At 46.4% G+C, this 14,882-nt stretch overlaps 1 protein-coding gene across 1 annotated transcript in view; it reads left to right on the top strand.

Annotated features, from left to right (window-relative positions):
* The first annotated feature begins 1,578 nt into the window (after positions 1-1,578).
* ADGRA3 (adhesion G protein-coupled receptor A3) overlaps positions 1,579-14,882 on the top strand; it is a 126,110-nt gene continuing 112,806 nt past the window's right edge. The window contains exon 1 of the mRNA XM_061164469.1: positions 1,579-1,817. Within this exon, the coding sequence (XP_061020452.1) occupies positions 1,579-1,817 (239 nt within the window). The remainder of the gene's footprint in view (positions 1,818-14,882) is intronic.

Raw genomic sequence — 14,882 nt, 5'->3', positions numbered from 1 at the left:
CCTGCATTGTTGGCAGATTCTTAGCCGCTGCCGCCACCTGGGAAGCTCTATCAGGGCTTGAGTAGGCCTCTTTCCAGAATTTTCCTCTTAAGGGAGGGCCAAACTACTGGTATTTGCACTCCTAGGCCTGAAGGGCTGCCAATACCACTTGAGGGTGCGCACGCGCTGCTTGAGGGTGTGCACGGAGCTTTGTTGAGGCTGCGGTGTCCACAAGCGTGCAGAAAGCTCCTCTAGTTCATGAATGGAGCGGACACAGGAAGTTAAAGTCACGTTAAGTGTTAGACCAAGTGCTGGGGTGTACTTCCTTCTCTACCACTTATGAGGTGTAACTCCAAGGTATCTGCGAGCTTGGGACACACACCTGGCTTTCCAGGTTGTTATTGAGGAGTATTTCTCAAGATGGGCACACAGAATATATATTTTTTGAAAGTTTGACATACTCCTTGTAAATATTTAAATATAGGGTAGGTGAGCCCCGGTGTTGCAAATATTAGCGCGGGGTTGGCAGCACTGCCTAGAAGAAAAATAGATTCCGCTTGAGTTTCTTGGCTAGTTCGCTCGCAGTTGATCTAAACGGTTATATCTGAGGTATCTTTGGATACCAGAGGGAAATTTCCTTTTCCAAAGGCTGCCGGTCCATCGAGGGCCCAATGCATCCTTTGCAGAGGTTGTAAGTGGAATTGGCTAAGGCCAGAAACGGCTTTGGAGGGTCCTTTTTCTGGGACAGGACCCTGTTCCCAGCTCGGCTGTATGTGGGACAAATGAGACTACGCAGTACCTAGAGGAGATCTCTGCAGAGAGGAGGGAAGGCGATTCCTTTGAAGACTGTTGGTTTGGGGCACTCTTTCTTGGGTTCTCCAAAGAAACTGAGCCCTGCTCTCCTCCCCCTCCCCAAGCCCAGGACTGGGGCTCGCCGGGAGGAACGCGCGGGCCCCAGGGACACACGGGGCGCCTTTGTCTTGGAGGGTGGCGGCGGCTGCGGAGAGAATTGCGAGAGTGACCACCGTGGCTGGAGTTTGGACTAGAACTTTCTTCCGCCCTCCACACGAGTTACGGCACTCCCGCTGCCCCACACCTCCGGCCCGGAAGCCGGGAGCGCCTAGGTACCGGTGGTCCGGCCCCGCGGCGGGCGGCGCGGGTCCCCGAGCACGCCCCTCCTTCCCGGAGCCGCGGGCGGCGAGGGGAGCGGAGACGGCGAGGTAGAGGAGAAGGAGGAGGAGGAGGAGGAGGAGGCGGCGAGGGGAAGGGGCGGGGGCGGCGGGCGGGGAGGAGCCGCCGCGGGCAGCGGCCGGGGGAGGCGGCGGCGACTGCGGAGGCGGTGGGGCGCTCCCGCCCGGCCGTAGAGCGGCGCTGGGACCCACGCGGCCGTGACCCCGCGGCTCCCCGGAGGCCGAGCGCGGCAGCTGCGGACAAAGGAGCATGTCGGCGCCGAGGAGGGCGCGTCCTCCGGCCGCCACGAGACTCCGGGCGCCGCCGGGCCCGCGCTGCGCTCCCGTCCTCCGGGCCACCGGGGCGGCCCGCTAGGCCAGCGCTGCGTCGCTCGGCCCGCAGGCCCCGGCCGGCCGCCCGGCCCGCAGCATGGAACGGCCCCGGCGCCCGCGGGGCCGCCCGCCGCCGCCCTTTCTGCTGCTGCCGCTGGCGCTGCTCGCGCTCCTGGGCGGCGAGGCCGTGGCTCTGCCCCCGGGCTGCAAGCACGACGGGCGGCCCCGAGGGGCCGGGAGGGCGGCGGGCGCCGCCGAGGGCAAGGTGGTGTGCAGCAGCCTGGAGCTCGCGCAGGTCCTGCCCCCGGACACGCTGCCGAACCGCACGGTCACCCTGTGAGTAGCCCGCGGGGCGCCCCTCTGTCCTGGCGCCAGGTCTCCTCTGTCCCAGCCGCTTTCCGTCGCGCCGCTTCTCCCTTCTCGCTACTTGGAAGAGGGTCCCGCCGCCACCCCCGCGCCTTTATGTGCGTGCAGCCGCCGGCGGGGGTGATGCTGGGGAAGCCCCGGGGTGGGGGGTGGGGGGCTCTGTCCGGAGGCGTTTCTGTGGCTGGCGAGCGGGTGTGTGCCCGCGTCGCTCCGCTAGTTTGCAAAGTAAAAGTTTCAGGGTTCCCCCGCGCGGTCCCGGCGCAGTGCTTGTGAGCTGCGCTGTGCCACGTGAGGATGCAAGTAAACACGCAAGCGGCGGAGTTAAAGCTCATTCATCCTGTGCTTGGGCGGCAGGAAAACAGAGCTGGGCTAGAAGGGCCAGCCCTTCAGCTCCTTGCACAAGTTATCTGGACGCTAGTTTGCAGGATACTAAAGCCACACAGGGACTTTGAACACCACTGTGTGTGATCTCCAAACTTCCAGACTGTTTGCTTTGCTTTTGCTAGCTGAGTTTTATTACATTAAAGAGCACCTTGTAAATTAAGAGTTATTTTTAAGGGCTCAGAAATATATTTGAGATGAAATCGTGCACCTTCCACCCCCGGGTTCTTGGGTATGAGAGCTTATCTTTACAGCCGAGAACTTCAGATTTGCAAACTGGGTTTGTTGAGTCTTCCAACTCAAGGGACTTGATTTTCGGATTGAGTTTCCACCTGGAAAGAAAAATTTTTGGTCTCGTAACTCAGTTTGTGCTACGATTCACTGTCCAGTTTTGCAAGCGTGGTTCTGCCAATTCTAGCTGAACTCTTGGCCCCGGTGACTCTTGATTTTATTTTCTGAACGATGAATTGGTTTGGGACAGTTTAAAAGTGTTTCTAATGGGTATTTTGTGGAACTGAAATATGAGTCCCTCGGCGCCTTGTGTTGTTTTGGTTGGTTTCCTAAAAAAGAATCAAGGCTGCCACTATAAAAACATGAAGGCAAGAGGAACAGCGTGACCTGTGAAAGAACTTAAAATATGGTTTTTAATTTAGCCCAGAAATATGGTTTTTAATTTAACCCAAATTAACCCTAGCAGGATTTATGGGTAAGTACAGATTTCATTACTAACACCTTTGTTCTTCGTTTCCATTTGTTTGAATTAGGAAAGGTTTAACACATGGAAACTGTGTGTGTTTCTGTTTATGGAGGCCTGAAAATGGTAAAAGAGTTTTTGTTTTGTTTGATTCCTTTACCGACACTTGACCACTTGGTAGTGGCAGCAGCTGTATTTATTTCTTAGCTAGATTCTTTGAAGTGGAAATCTTGAGTATGGGCCCATAATTACAGCCTGGAGTCTAGTGGAGGAAACCTTTGTTTTGGAGATATCCCTTGTTACTCTGAAGAAATTAGTCATGTATTTGGCTTCTGAATCAGTGACACTTAAGCTGATTCAAGTTTAGGTCGATTTTTCCTCAATTGTCAACAGTCCCAGCAGAATTAAAGCAGCTACTTGTAAATTGTTGATTTCGCAGGGGAAAAAAAGTTGATATTGTAGAAAATAACTTTTCAGCATATGATCAAACTATTTCATTGAATTTTAACGAACTGATTAAAATATGTGCCTTTGAAATGTCATTTTAATCCTTTTTTTTTTTTTTTGCACCTGAAAGCCCTTTAAAATAATACAATTTAGTGAATGGGAAGAATTATAATTAAGGATCAGATCAAGTTGATCTGGATGAAGTTGGTTTCAGAATGGTGGGGGAGTGTTCTGGGCCAGTTTCCTCATTTTCCTAGAGAGTAAATTAGAGGGTCATAGTAGGTAAGTGACTTGCTCAAGTTCCCGTGATAAATTTATAGTGAGGGGGTCCGTGCCCTGGATTCTTGCCCTGCAGTTCACATGCTTTTTCATCTTCACTCCCTGTCTTCCTTAGTTCAACGCAGTTTTTTTTTTTTTTTTAATTAAATCATTTCTAGATCATTGGCAGTATGTTGAGGTTTGGACTAGGTGTTATTTTCCTAGGACTGTGGTAGATTAATCACTGCTTTGATGGCTTAAGACAGCAAATTTCTTCTCTCACCATTCTGGAAGCCAGAAGTCCAAAAGCAGGGGTTTTAGCAGGGCCATGTTCCTGCCAAGGCCCTGGAGAATCCTTGCCTCTTTTCCGCTTCTGACTTTCCTTGGCTTGTGGCAGCTCAATTCCAATCTGTTTCTGTCTTCCAGTGGTCTTCCCTGTGGTGTCTTTCAAGTACTCTCCTTTCTCTTATGAGACACCAGTCTTTGAATTTAGGGGTCCACTGGAAGTCCAGGATGCTCTTTTCTCAAGATTCATGACTTAGTTCCATCTGCAGAAAAACCCACAAAAACCAACCCTATTTCCCAGCAGGGTTATTTTCAGAGGTACTAGGGGTGAGAACTTGGGCCTTTGGTTTTGGGGCACACTCACTTTTCAGTTCATACAGAATATAGACAAAAACATCATCTTTCTTCTCCAGGAACTCACAGAGATTTGAGGAGAAAGTTTCATGAAGTCTCAGGACGGTATGGTAAACACTCTAATATCAGGGAGCACAATTAGCAAAAGGAACCCGTAAGAGGGCAACCGGGGTTCCTCTGGGGCATAGTGGGTGGGGTCGAGGATCTGAGAACCCATACCCAATTTGAGAAGTATGAGAAAGATACTGTGGAGGAAATGAGGGGGTGAAAGGTGGGAGGCCCCGGCAGGCCCAGGGTAGTGGAGATGCTTGAGGAGTTGTGCATTTGAAGTTGCTGGAGTGTCAAGGACACATGTCTAGTGCATGGAATGGTGGTGATGGTGGTAGGGGTTTGGGGCGCTGTGGGGACAAGTCAAGGACAGGCGGGCTCTCTAATTCCTTCGGTGTGGCCAGGCGTTTTCAGCTGAGTTGTGATGTGGCTGCCGAATGGAAAGTTGGGGGTTGAAAGGATGGCAAGGATTGAAGTTTTCTTTTTCTTTAATAGTGAAAAATAAGGTTATTTCTTCTTAGTGGATGAACTGGACTTCAGTGTAGCATAAAGCTCAGATCCTGCTTCTGCTGCTCCTAAGTCGCTTCAGTTGTGTCTGACTCTGTGCGACCCCATAGACGGCAGCCCACCAGGCTCCTCTGTCCCTGGGATTCTCCAGGCAAGAACACTGGAGTGGGTTGACATTTCTTTCTCCAATGCATGCTAAGTCGCTTCAGTTGTGTCTGACTCTGTGCGACCCCATGGACAGCAGCCCACCAGGCTCCTCTGTCCTTGGGATTCTCTAAGCAAGAGTACTGAAGTGGGTTGCCATTTCCTTCTCCGTTAGATCCTTCTACTATCTTAGTGAACAGCGCTTATTTTCATAGCTGTGTTTCTAGAGAGGTTTGGCAGAAATCCTCAGCTTGACCACTTTTGTTCCTTGTATCTTATGTAGCCTTTTGCATTAAAGGATTACCTTCTATTTATTATTTTTACGCACAAACTGAATACAAATTTTGTTGGGAATCTGTTTATTCCTATGTTTCATGTGAAATGCTCAATGTTAAGTTTTAAAAAAATCTGAAGATGTCAGTGGTGGAAGGTTTCACAGATTTAGTCCTGGTATTCCATAGTTAGTGTTTTCCTGGTGATGCTACATGGTGATTCTAGATAAAAGGTTTCTTTTAAAAAAAATTTATGATTTATTAAGTAACTTTGGGACAAAATCCAGATTTTTTTCAGACTGTTTAACAGACTAAAATAATGCTCGGGTTTGGTTTTTACTTTTATAAAATGTTACATTCTTTTGCTGTCAGAGGACTGATAATTGGACATCACCGGTATATGCAGCTCAGTGCCAGGTACACAAGAAGAAGTGCTGGTGTTGTTTGGAAACTTCAGTCTGGTTGGAGAGGGAAGATTTGCACCAAAGCAAAGCAGACATCTAGGGAACAATCTCAGAATGTCTGTAATTAAGTAATAAGTTCTGTACTGCTGATTGCTTAAATGCTTTAGGAAGCCTGTTAAGAGGAGAGAGCTGTGGGGCCGTGGAGGCCTGGGAAGGTATTAAAATTTTCCTGGAGGAGTTAAGACTTGAGCACGGCCTGAGGGGAAGGGAAAGGTTTGGGTTTTGAGTTAGGGGAGAGAGGGCGCTCTGCCGTGGTGATGGACTGGCCCCGCTGAAAAGCAGAGAGGGCCATTTTCAGAACCATTGGTCTGTCTGTGGTGTTTCAAGCACCAGTCTGGTCAAGGTCAGTTAGGGGAGTGTGTCCGGATGGGAAGGAGGAGGGGCCCAGGCTGAAGTCCCCTGGAGCGGTGGAGGGGCCTGAGAAGGAAGGAGCAGCTGGTGAGGTTGGGGGGCAGCGGCTGGGGAGTATTTGGTCATAGAAGCGAAGGGGAGTTCAGGTTTGAAGACAGGAATGGGGGCGCCCCAGTGAAAAGATGCTGCGAGGTCGGGAACAGTAAGAACAAGCTAGACTTGACAGCTTTGGTGCCCTCGGCGGGCCAGAGGCTGCAGGAGGCAGGTCGGGGTGGATTAAAGGGAGAACTGTGTGAGGATGGTGGTGCTGGTACCTTGATGAGGAAGAAGTTTGGTGTGAGGAAAGAGAATCTTTGCATCTTGCTGAGTATGTTTGGGAATAGTTGGGGAGAAATGGATGATGGAAAGTGAGATATGATGGGAGCTGGAGCCCAGGTGGGGTGTTAGGCTTTTAGATGGAGGGGGCTTGTTCCATCCCCAAGTGGTGACAGGAGGGAGCTTGGGCAAAATGGTGGGTGGGAGACCCCCGAGGAGGGCATGTGGGATGAAGAGGGCTTTCCTGACCCCTGGCGTGCATTTTCTCAAAGACCTAGAGGCAGGGTGAGGGAAGTGGGTGAGGAGATCGTGTGAAGAGGAAGTGAATGAAGAGTGAAGTGGCCCTTTTGGAAAGGACCTGGGGATTGTAGAAATGTCACCCAGGTGGAGTGGTGTCCGTTTTTGCCTTGTGATCCAATTCAGAGGGAGATGGTCAGCATGTTTTTTTTTTTTTCTTCCTCTCCAGTTGCTTTCAGTTTAGAGATGAGAACAGTGGATATTAGCCAGGCTGCTTCGCCAGGTGAGGACAACAGAGGACAAGAAGGAGCAGGGAGATTTTAATGAACATCACGGACAGCTGCTGTGGTCTGAATTCATGTGGATCAAGGTTTTTATCTTTGAATGAAAGGTCGTCTCTGTAGCCATATTTCCCCATTCTCAGCACAGCCTTTTTTCCCCATGCACATCTATTGAGACACTATTAATATTGTACGCACAACTCTGAGTGCCAGGGATGGCTCTGAGTGCTAGGGATGGCTAGAATAAGCCATAATTCTTTCACCCGAGGATCAATAATACACTCAAATTCCCTGCTTCACCACAGCATGCGTCTCATTGTCCCCTGAGCAGGTTTTTATGTATTTTGCGTCCTGTATGCCTCAGCTAAGTTTGCCACTCTTGCCTGATGCCCCCTTCCTGGTAAAAATCTGGGTCCTCATTAATCCAGCCCAATTGCTGTGGACTCTTTGGTGCCTCTTCCAACGCTCTGATCCTTCTTTTCTCTAAACTTGGAAAGTGCTTCTTATCTGTGCTCTTGTGTCACTTTATGGGATACTTGATGCCTTCTTAAAGCATGTCCTGTCCCCGAAGGAAGGGCTCTGAGACCTCAGTGGGTGGGAATGTAATCACTCTTTGATAAAAGTAATGCCAGCAACGATAGGACTGTGTGGTGGGAGGTCAGGACAAGCAGAGGGATGTGAATTCAAAATTTTACCCTTTTATGGCCAGTGAGAACATTTCTTTAGTTTAGGTCAGCATTTCATAGCTGTTGGGTCCCTGATTCAAGAACAGATATAAATATGGGCAGTTACATTTGACCTACATGATCTTATGTGTGTGGTAAGCACACATTGCCAACATCCATTGGATCATAGAAAAAGCAAGAGAGTTCCAGAAAAGCATCTGCTTCTGCTTTATTGACTATACCAAAGCCTTTGACTGTGGATCACAACAAAGTGTGGAAAATTTTTAAAAGAGATGGGAATACCAGACCACCTTACCTGCCTTCTGAGAAATCTGTATGCAGGTCTAAAAGCAACAGAACCGGACATGGAACAACGAACTGGTTCCAAATTGGAAAAGGAGTATGTCAAGGATGTATATTGTCACCCTGCTTATTTAACTTCTCTACAGAGTACATCATGCAAAATGCCGGACTGGATGAAGCACAAGCTGGAATCAAGATTGCTGGAGAAATATCAATAATCTCAGATATGCAGATAACACCACCCTTATGGCAGAAAGTGAAGAAGAGCTAAAGAACCTCTTGATAAAAGTGAAAGAGAAGAATGAAAAAGCTGGCTTAAAACTCAGTATTCAGGAAACGAAGATCATGGCATTCAGTCCCATCACTTCATGGCAAATAGATGGGGAAACAATGGAAACAGTGACAGACTTTAATTTCTTGGGCTCCAAAATCACTGGAGATGGTGACTGCAGCCATGAAATTAAAAGACGTTTTCTCCTTGGAAGAAAACCTATGACCAACCTAGACAGCATATTCAAAAGCAAAGACATTACTTGGCAGACAAAGGTCCATATAGTCAAAGCCATGTTTTTTCCAGTTATGTATGGATGTGAGAGTTGGACTGGAAAGAAAGCTGAGCACCAAAGAATGGATGCTTTTGAACTATGGTGTTGGAGAAGACTCTTGAGAGTCCCTTGGACAGCAAGGAGATTAAATCATTCAGTCCTAAAGGAAATCAGTCCTGAATATATTCATTGGAAGGACTGATGCTAAAGCTCCAATACTTTGGCCACCTGATGCGACGAACTGACTCATTTGAAAGACCCCGATGCTGGGAAAGATTGAAGGAGGAGGAGAAGGGGACAACAGAAGATGAGGTGGTTGGATGGCATCACCACCTTGATGGACGTGAGTTTGAGTCAGTGGACATGAGTTTGAGCAAGCTCTGGGAGTTGTTGATGGACAGGGAAGCCTGGTGTGCTGCTGTCCATGGGGTTGCAAAGAGTCAGACACTGACTGCGTGACTGAACTGAACTGAAGCACACAAGTAAAACCGTGTTTTCGCAGGTTGATCAGAAATACTGAAGAATTTTGGACAGACTTAGGCATTTGGTCTATGAATGCAAGTCTTGGTGGTGGTGGTTTAGTCGCTGAGTTGTGTCTGACTCTTGCGACCCCATGGACAGTAGCCTGCCAGGCTCCTCTGTCCCTGGGGTTCTCCAGGCAAGAATACTGGAGTGGATTGCCCTTTCCTTCTCCAGGGGATCTTCCTAACTAGGAATCAAACCCTGGTCTCCTGCATTGCAGGCAGATTCTTTTCTAACTGAGCTATAAGGGAAGCGTTTTTCCAATCTGGTGAGGTTTTGCATGACCCAGCCACTGAATCCTGTTGCTTCTTACCTGCTTTGGAGTCTTCTACCATCGGGGGTATTTGATGAGAATATGGTGGGTTTGGCAGTAAATCAGAAATAAAATACTAGAAAGAGACATAGGAACTTTCCAAGCCTATAAAGGTGGTTTTTTTAAAATAGGTAAAAACAAGGAAGTAAAAACTCCTGAAAGTAATCAGAAAATAACACAGGGTGAAGTTTCTTTGAGTAGTACTTAGGACTTTTTTTTCCTTCCTATTTAGTTGCTTCTCTGAAAATAGTTGTTTTCTGTATTGGCTGTCCTCCTATGGAGGAATTTTTTTTTTTTTTTTAAATTATAGCAGCTCTATTTAGCTTTGTTAAGTCTTAATTGTGGCGCACAGAATCTTCACTGCATAAGGCAGATCTTCTGTTACAGACCACTGGCTTCAGTAGTTAGGGACTCATTTGCTCTGCTGCCTGAGGGATCTTGTTTCCCCTGCCAGGGATCAAATCTAAGTCCCCTGCATTGCAGGGAGGATTCTTAACCACTGGGCCACCACGGAAGTACCTCGCATGGAGAAATCTTAAGTCCAGAGAACGTATCTAATTCATCGTTGTCAACGTTTTTCTCAAAAACAGACAAAAAATAGGATACAGGGTTCTTAAAATTTTAGTAACTTATTAAGTCAGTTTTTCTTTTGCAAAAATTAGGAAGCTGTAGATGCAGACTTGCTCAATGAGTTTTTAATTGTTGCCTAACTAAATTTATTTTAATACAATTTTTAATGGTTTATGCATGGTTTAGCTTGTTTTTATGTTCACGCGCAGTTTTAGTCTGAAGAGGGAGTTTTAAATTAAGCAATCTCTCCCAAGCTTTTTTTTTTTTTTTGCATGTGTGGTGAGGGAAACTCCTGCATGTTGGATGGGACAGAACAGAGCTGTAGCTGTCACCCCACAGAAGGAACATGTCTGTCCTGGCCACTTTTAGTGCCATTGCACCTTGCAAATATTGGGCATTTCACTCAGGTAACCTTTTCTTGTCCTCAGAGCCTGAAGGGAGTAAACGGAAGGGATTGGTATGAGAATCATCTAGGACTTCGCCCACTCCCCTGTGCCCACTCAGCTTCCCCCCAGCACCCTTTGTCTGCAGGCTGCAAGCCCAGGTGTAAACCTGCTTTCCCACACACAGCAGGGGCCTTCCGAAGAGCAGACTTTTGGTAATCCCTCTTCTCTAGTGGCTGTCTTCGTAATTCCTATCCTAGTTTTCAAAACTGCTTGTTTTTGTGTTCGCTCAGCAAATAGTTATTCACTGCCTGCTCTGCCTGTTATCGACGTAATTTAGGTGGGCCTGTGTGACTGTTTTTGGCCGTTAGACCAGTTTTATCCTAGTCTCGTGTGTTTGTATTCCTTTCTGGAGCTCCACCTCTTGCCTTCCAGAAACACAGTATCTCCCTGGCCTGCCTCTTTGTGACCCAGTTTAACCGGCATCCTCTTCCTTTGCCACACTTTGCAATAAGAACTGGAGATAACAGGTTTGGGGTGGGGGGACTGGTGGACTTTCAAAAATTATTGTAGGCGTTGAGGTTTCTAAAGATATATCTGCAAGACTTTAGGAACAGCGTAGCCAATGGGACTGATAGACCATGGTGGGCAGTGACCACCTTTGCTTTCCCCTCACATCTGCCTGCTGGGCAAAGAATCTTTCCTTCACTTCATCTGTCTCTGATTTCCTGTAGCACGTAATCACCTCCAGTACTCAGAGCAGTTCTTTCTGAGGAGTTTCATGTTGTCACACACACACACACACACACACACACACACACACACACACACACACACACACACACACACACACACACACAGTTCTTTCTGAGGAGTTTCATGTTGTCACACACACACACACACAGTTCTTTCTGAGGAGTTTCATGTTGACACACACACACACACACACACAGAGGTAAGGTTTGTGTGGAGGGTGCTGCAGGCGGGAGCCCCACTGAGCCAGACCCTGCATCCCAGCCCAGCTTGGGGAGGGGTTTGGGGGAGCAGTTATTTCCACCTTCCTGTAAGCTGGCTGCTGAGTTTGCTGTTGAGGCTTTTCACCTTGATTTGAATCACCTGGGAGGATTAAAAGCTCAGGTGCTGGGTCTCAGGATCTGATTTGACTGCTCCAGGATGGGGCCTGGAGGTTGGTATTTTTCACAGCTCTGCAGGTGATGCTCTTGTCACCTGGGCTAAGAACCTGTTTTCTGGGTGTTTTCTTCACCACGTGTCATCTGCTACAACAAAAGAAGGTCTAAGAGCAGTGGGGCAGGTTGAGGATAACTGCCCCAAGGGGAAGGGGGCGGTTCCAAGTGGAGCAAGGATGGACGGAAATCAGGAGATGTTTTTAGGACTGAGAATTGAGAGCTTTAGGTTGGGGCCTTATTCATAAGAGAGGAGAAAATGACTGTATGTAAAGTGGGGAATGATATGTTGAACTAGGATTTAATATCAACTCATGGGGTTAATGGCTTCCCAGGTGGTTTAGCGGTAAAGAATCCGCCTGCAATGCAGAAGATGCAGGTTTGATCCCTGGATTGGGAAGATCCTCTGGAGAAGGAAATGGCAACCCACTCCAGTATTCTTGCCTGGAACATCCCATGGACAGAGGAGTCTGACGGGTGACAGTCCGTGGGGTTGCTAAGAGTTGGACACAACTGAGCACGTAAACAGCAGCAGCAACAGCGTGGGGCTAAGGGCTGTACGGTTGTGGAGATGTGTTGTGGCACTGGAAGGATGAACTGAGAGAGTCTAAGGGCAGCAAACCAGTAGTTGAGGGCCTGATACTCAGATGGAGCAGACAACAAAACATAATAGCCCCTGCCTTGGTCTGCCTTAAATCCTTTATTGTATATCAAATTTAAAATATTTATTTCTGATAATAATCCATTATTAATTTAAATATAACAAAAGTATAGAGAATCCATGAGAGGCCCAATTCCCCAAGTATCTACCTGCTGAGAATTTTTTGTTTGGTCTTTACTTGTCTAAGTTATTTAAAAGAGCTTATTTTAATATACATCCTCATTATAAGTCAAGTTTCATATATTTTGACACATCTGCGGAAGGGTCATTTGTATTTGGCCGCCTTCTCTGTACATTTTTAGTTTCCAGTAGTGGTTTTCACCACCCAGTTGACACTTAGATTTTTTGAGTGACCACTCATCATCTGAAAATGTAGTACTTTCATTATTTTCCTGCTGCTTTGGCTGGGACTGAGGAGGCAGGATTGTGGGTGTCTTTGTCATGTTCTTGACTTGATGATGGACAGGCGTGTTGGGCAGATGAGGACAAGAGATATTTCCTGGCAGGACACTTGATTTTGTTGAGAGGCTAAATCCACTCATATAGCAGGCATTTGCTAGTTGCTTTTAGCTCTTTATCAATTCACATGACTGACATTCTTGGTTCTTAGGTAAATAAAAGATATCTTTTGCCCTTCCTTTCCTTCCCATATTTTGCCTTGTTATGTTAAATTATGTAATGGTTGAGTTGTACATATTTGAAATCTCTTCTTCCTGAATAATCAGTATTGGGGGGGAGGGCACGCCTGTGAAATGCAGTCTTACACAAAGAAGGCTCAATTGTCAGTCATCCTCACTCTCTACCTCTTAGGCTATTTTTATTAAATTCTTTTGGATGACAGTGGCTTGAGCATGAAGAAAATCTTTTGGCAGGATTGCTAGCTCTAAAAGCAAAAGCAGTGCTTCCACTTAGTCGTCAAGAATTGTACAGTAATCCTCCTTTATACTCAGTTTCAGTTACTCGTGGTGAACCATGGGCCACAAATATTAAATGGAAAATTCCAGAAATAAACAATTCATAAGTTTTAAATTGTGTGCTGTTCTGAGTCGCAAAGTGAAATCTCGCTCTCTCCTGCCTGGGATGGGAATCATCCTCTTGTCCAGAGTATCCTCCTGTTCGTCACTTAGTGGCCATCTGGGTTATAAGTCATCAGATCGACTATCCTGGAAGCTCAGTCGCTTCTGTTCAAGCCACCCTTATTTTACTTCATAACGACCCCTCAAGTGTAGGAGTATTGATGCTGGCGATTCAAAGGTGCCAAAGAGAAATCTGTAAAATGCTTTCTTTAAGTGGAAAGGTGAAAGTTCTAGATTTAACACGGAAAGAAAAATAATCATATATACCGAGGTTGCTAAGATCTACAGTAAGAACAAATCCTTTAGCCATGAAATAGTGAAGAAAAAAGAGTTCGTGCTCATTTTGCTGTTGCACCACAGACTGCAAAAGTTATTGCCACAGTGTGTGATAAGGGCTTAGTTAGATGCAAAAGACCTTTTTGATTTGTGCAATGAGATATTTTGAGAGGGAAACCATCTGCATGGAACTTTGATTACAATGTGTAGTCATAATTGTCTTAGTTTATTACTGATAATCTCTTACTGTGCCTTCTTTATAAACTAAACTTTATCAGAGAATGTATATATTGGAAAAAAAATAGTAAATAAAGGATACTGAAGTTGGAGGCATCCCCTGGGGGCCTTGAAGGTATCCCCTGTGGATAGGAGGGACTCCGGTACTTGCAGGCCAAGATGTTTCCCCAGAATAGAAACAAGCATGTCCGCCACCCAGGCTGGGGTGGGTGGGTAATCTAAGCTCCCCAAGCTGCACCCCGACCCCGCTTCCCTGCATCCTCCCAGTATGGGACATAATATACAGTAGGTGATTGTGAGTTAAATTCACTCCCTATATGAAGACATTTCTGAATTAGAATACATAGTTCCATCTATGTGATCTTGCCTCCCCTAGATAATGGAGCTTGGAGACTTTTTTGTCCTCTCCTGCCACTCTCGCACCGAGAAGAGTGGTAGGCTTTTCATTGGCATTTCTGTGATCGCCTCCTATCGTGAGCTGGATAGAAAGCAGGTTGTAAATTGTGTTGGGGATGACACTTGAGTCTAAACCCTCCTGAGATTTAATTGAAGGAAACTTAAAGCGGGCTTTGGAGATGCAGCTGTAACACAGATTCTATAATGCAGTTGTTAAACTTCTCTTTCTTTAAGACTACTTGAATCTAAGTCTAATTAAATTGATTCATTTCCCATCAAGATAAGACTTAAAAGCATTCTTTGTTTTATTGTGCAATTCTTCCCAACTCTTTTCTCTTGAAAAGGCAAAGAGAAATTGACTAGGGGTGTATTCATCTCTAGTACCATGTTTAAGGCAGATGGGCTTTCTATTAGATTAAAATTTTTTTTTAACCTTCCTTTTGTTTGTTTGAAACAAGCCCAAGTGTAAACTCTCCCTTGCTGGTGAAGATTTGATTAGATTTCTAAAGTCTTTCCAATACCATGGAACTTGCAGTCCACGTTGGTAATCAGTGGTAGGCCGGCTTCTCCATTCCTTGTACCCACATCCTGCCTCACCTTTGCATGCGTTACTGCAGCTGTCATACTCTTTGAAATTATTTATTTACAATCCTTGCTGTCTTACCAGATTGTGAACTTTTTTTAATTTTTAATTTTATTTTTTTTGTGAACTTTTTTTTAAACTGATGTATATATAGTTGGTTTAGTTTCAAAATGTCCAACATAGTGATTCAGTATTTTTGTAACTTTAAATGGAGTGTGCCTGTGTATACTGGCACTTCAGTCATGTCTAACTCTGCGAACTTATGGACTGTAGCCCGCCAATT

The sequence above is a fragment of the Dama dama genome, chromosome 17, assembly GCF_033118175.1.
Source record: "Dama dama isolate Ldn47 chromosome 17, ASM3311817v1, whole genome shotgun sequence".
Lineage (NCBI taxonomy): Eukaryota > Metazoa > Chordata > Mammalia > Artiodactyla > Cervidae > Dama > Dama dama.
The sequence above is the reverse complement of the archived record's forward strand: the minus strand, read 5'-3'. Positions and strand labels throughout refer to the sequence as shown.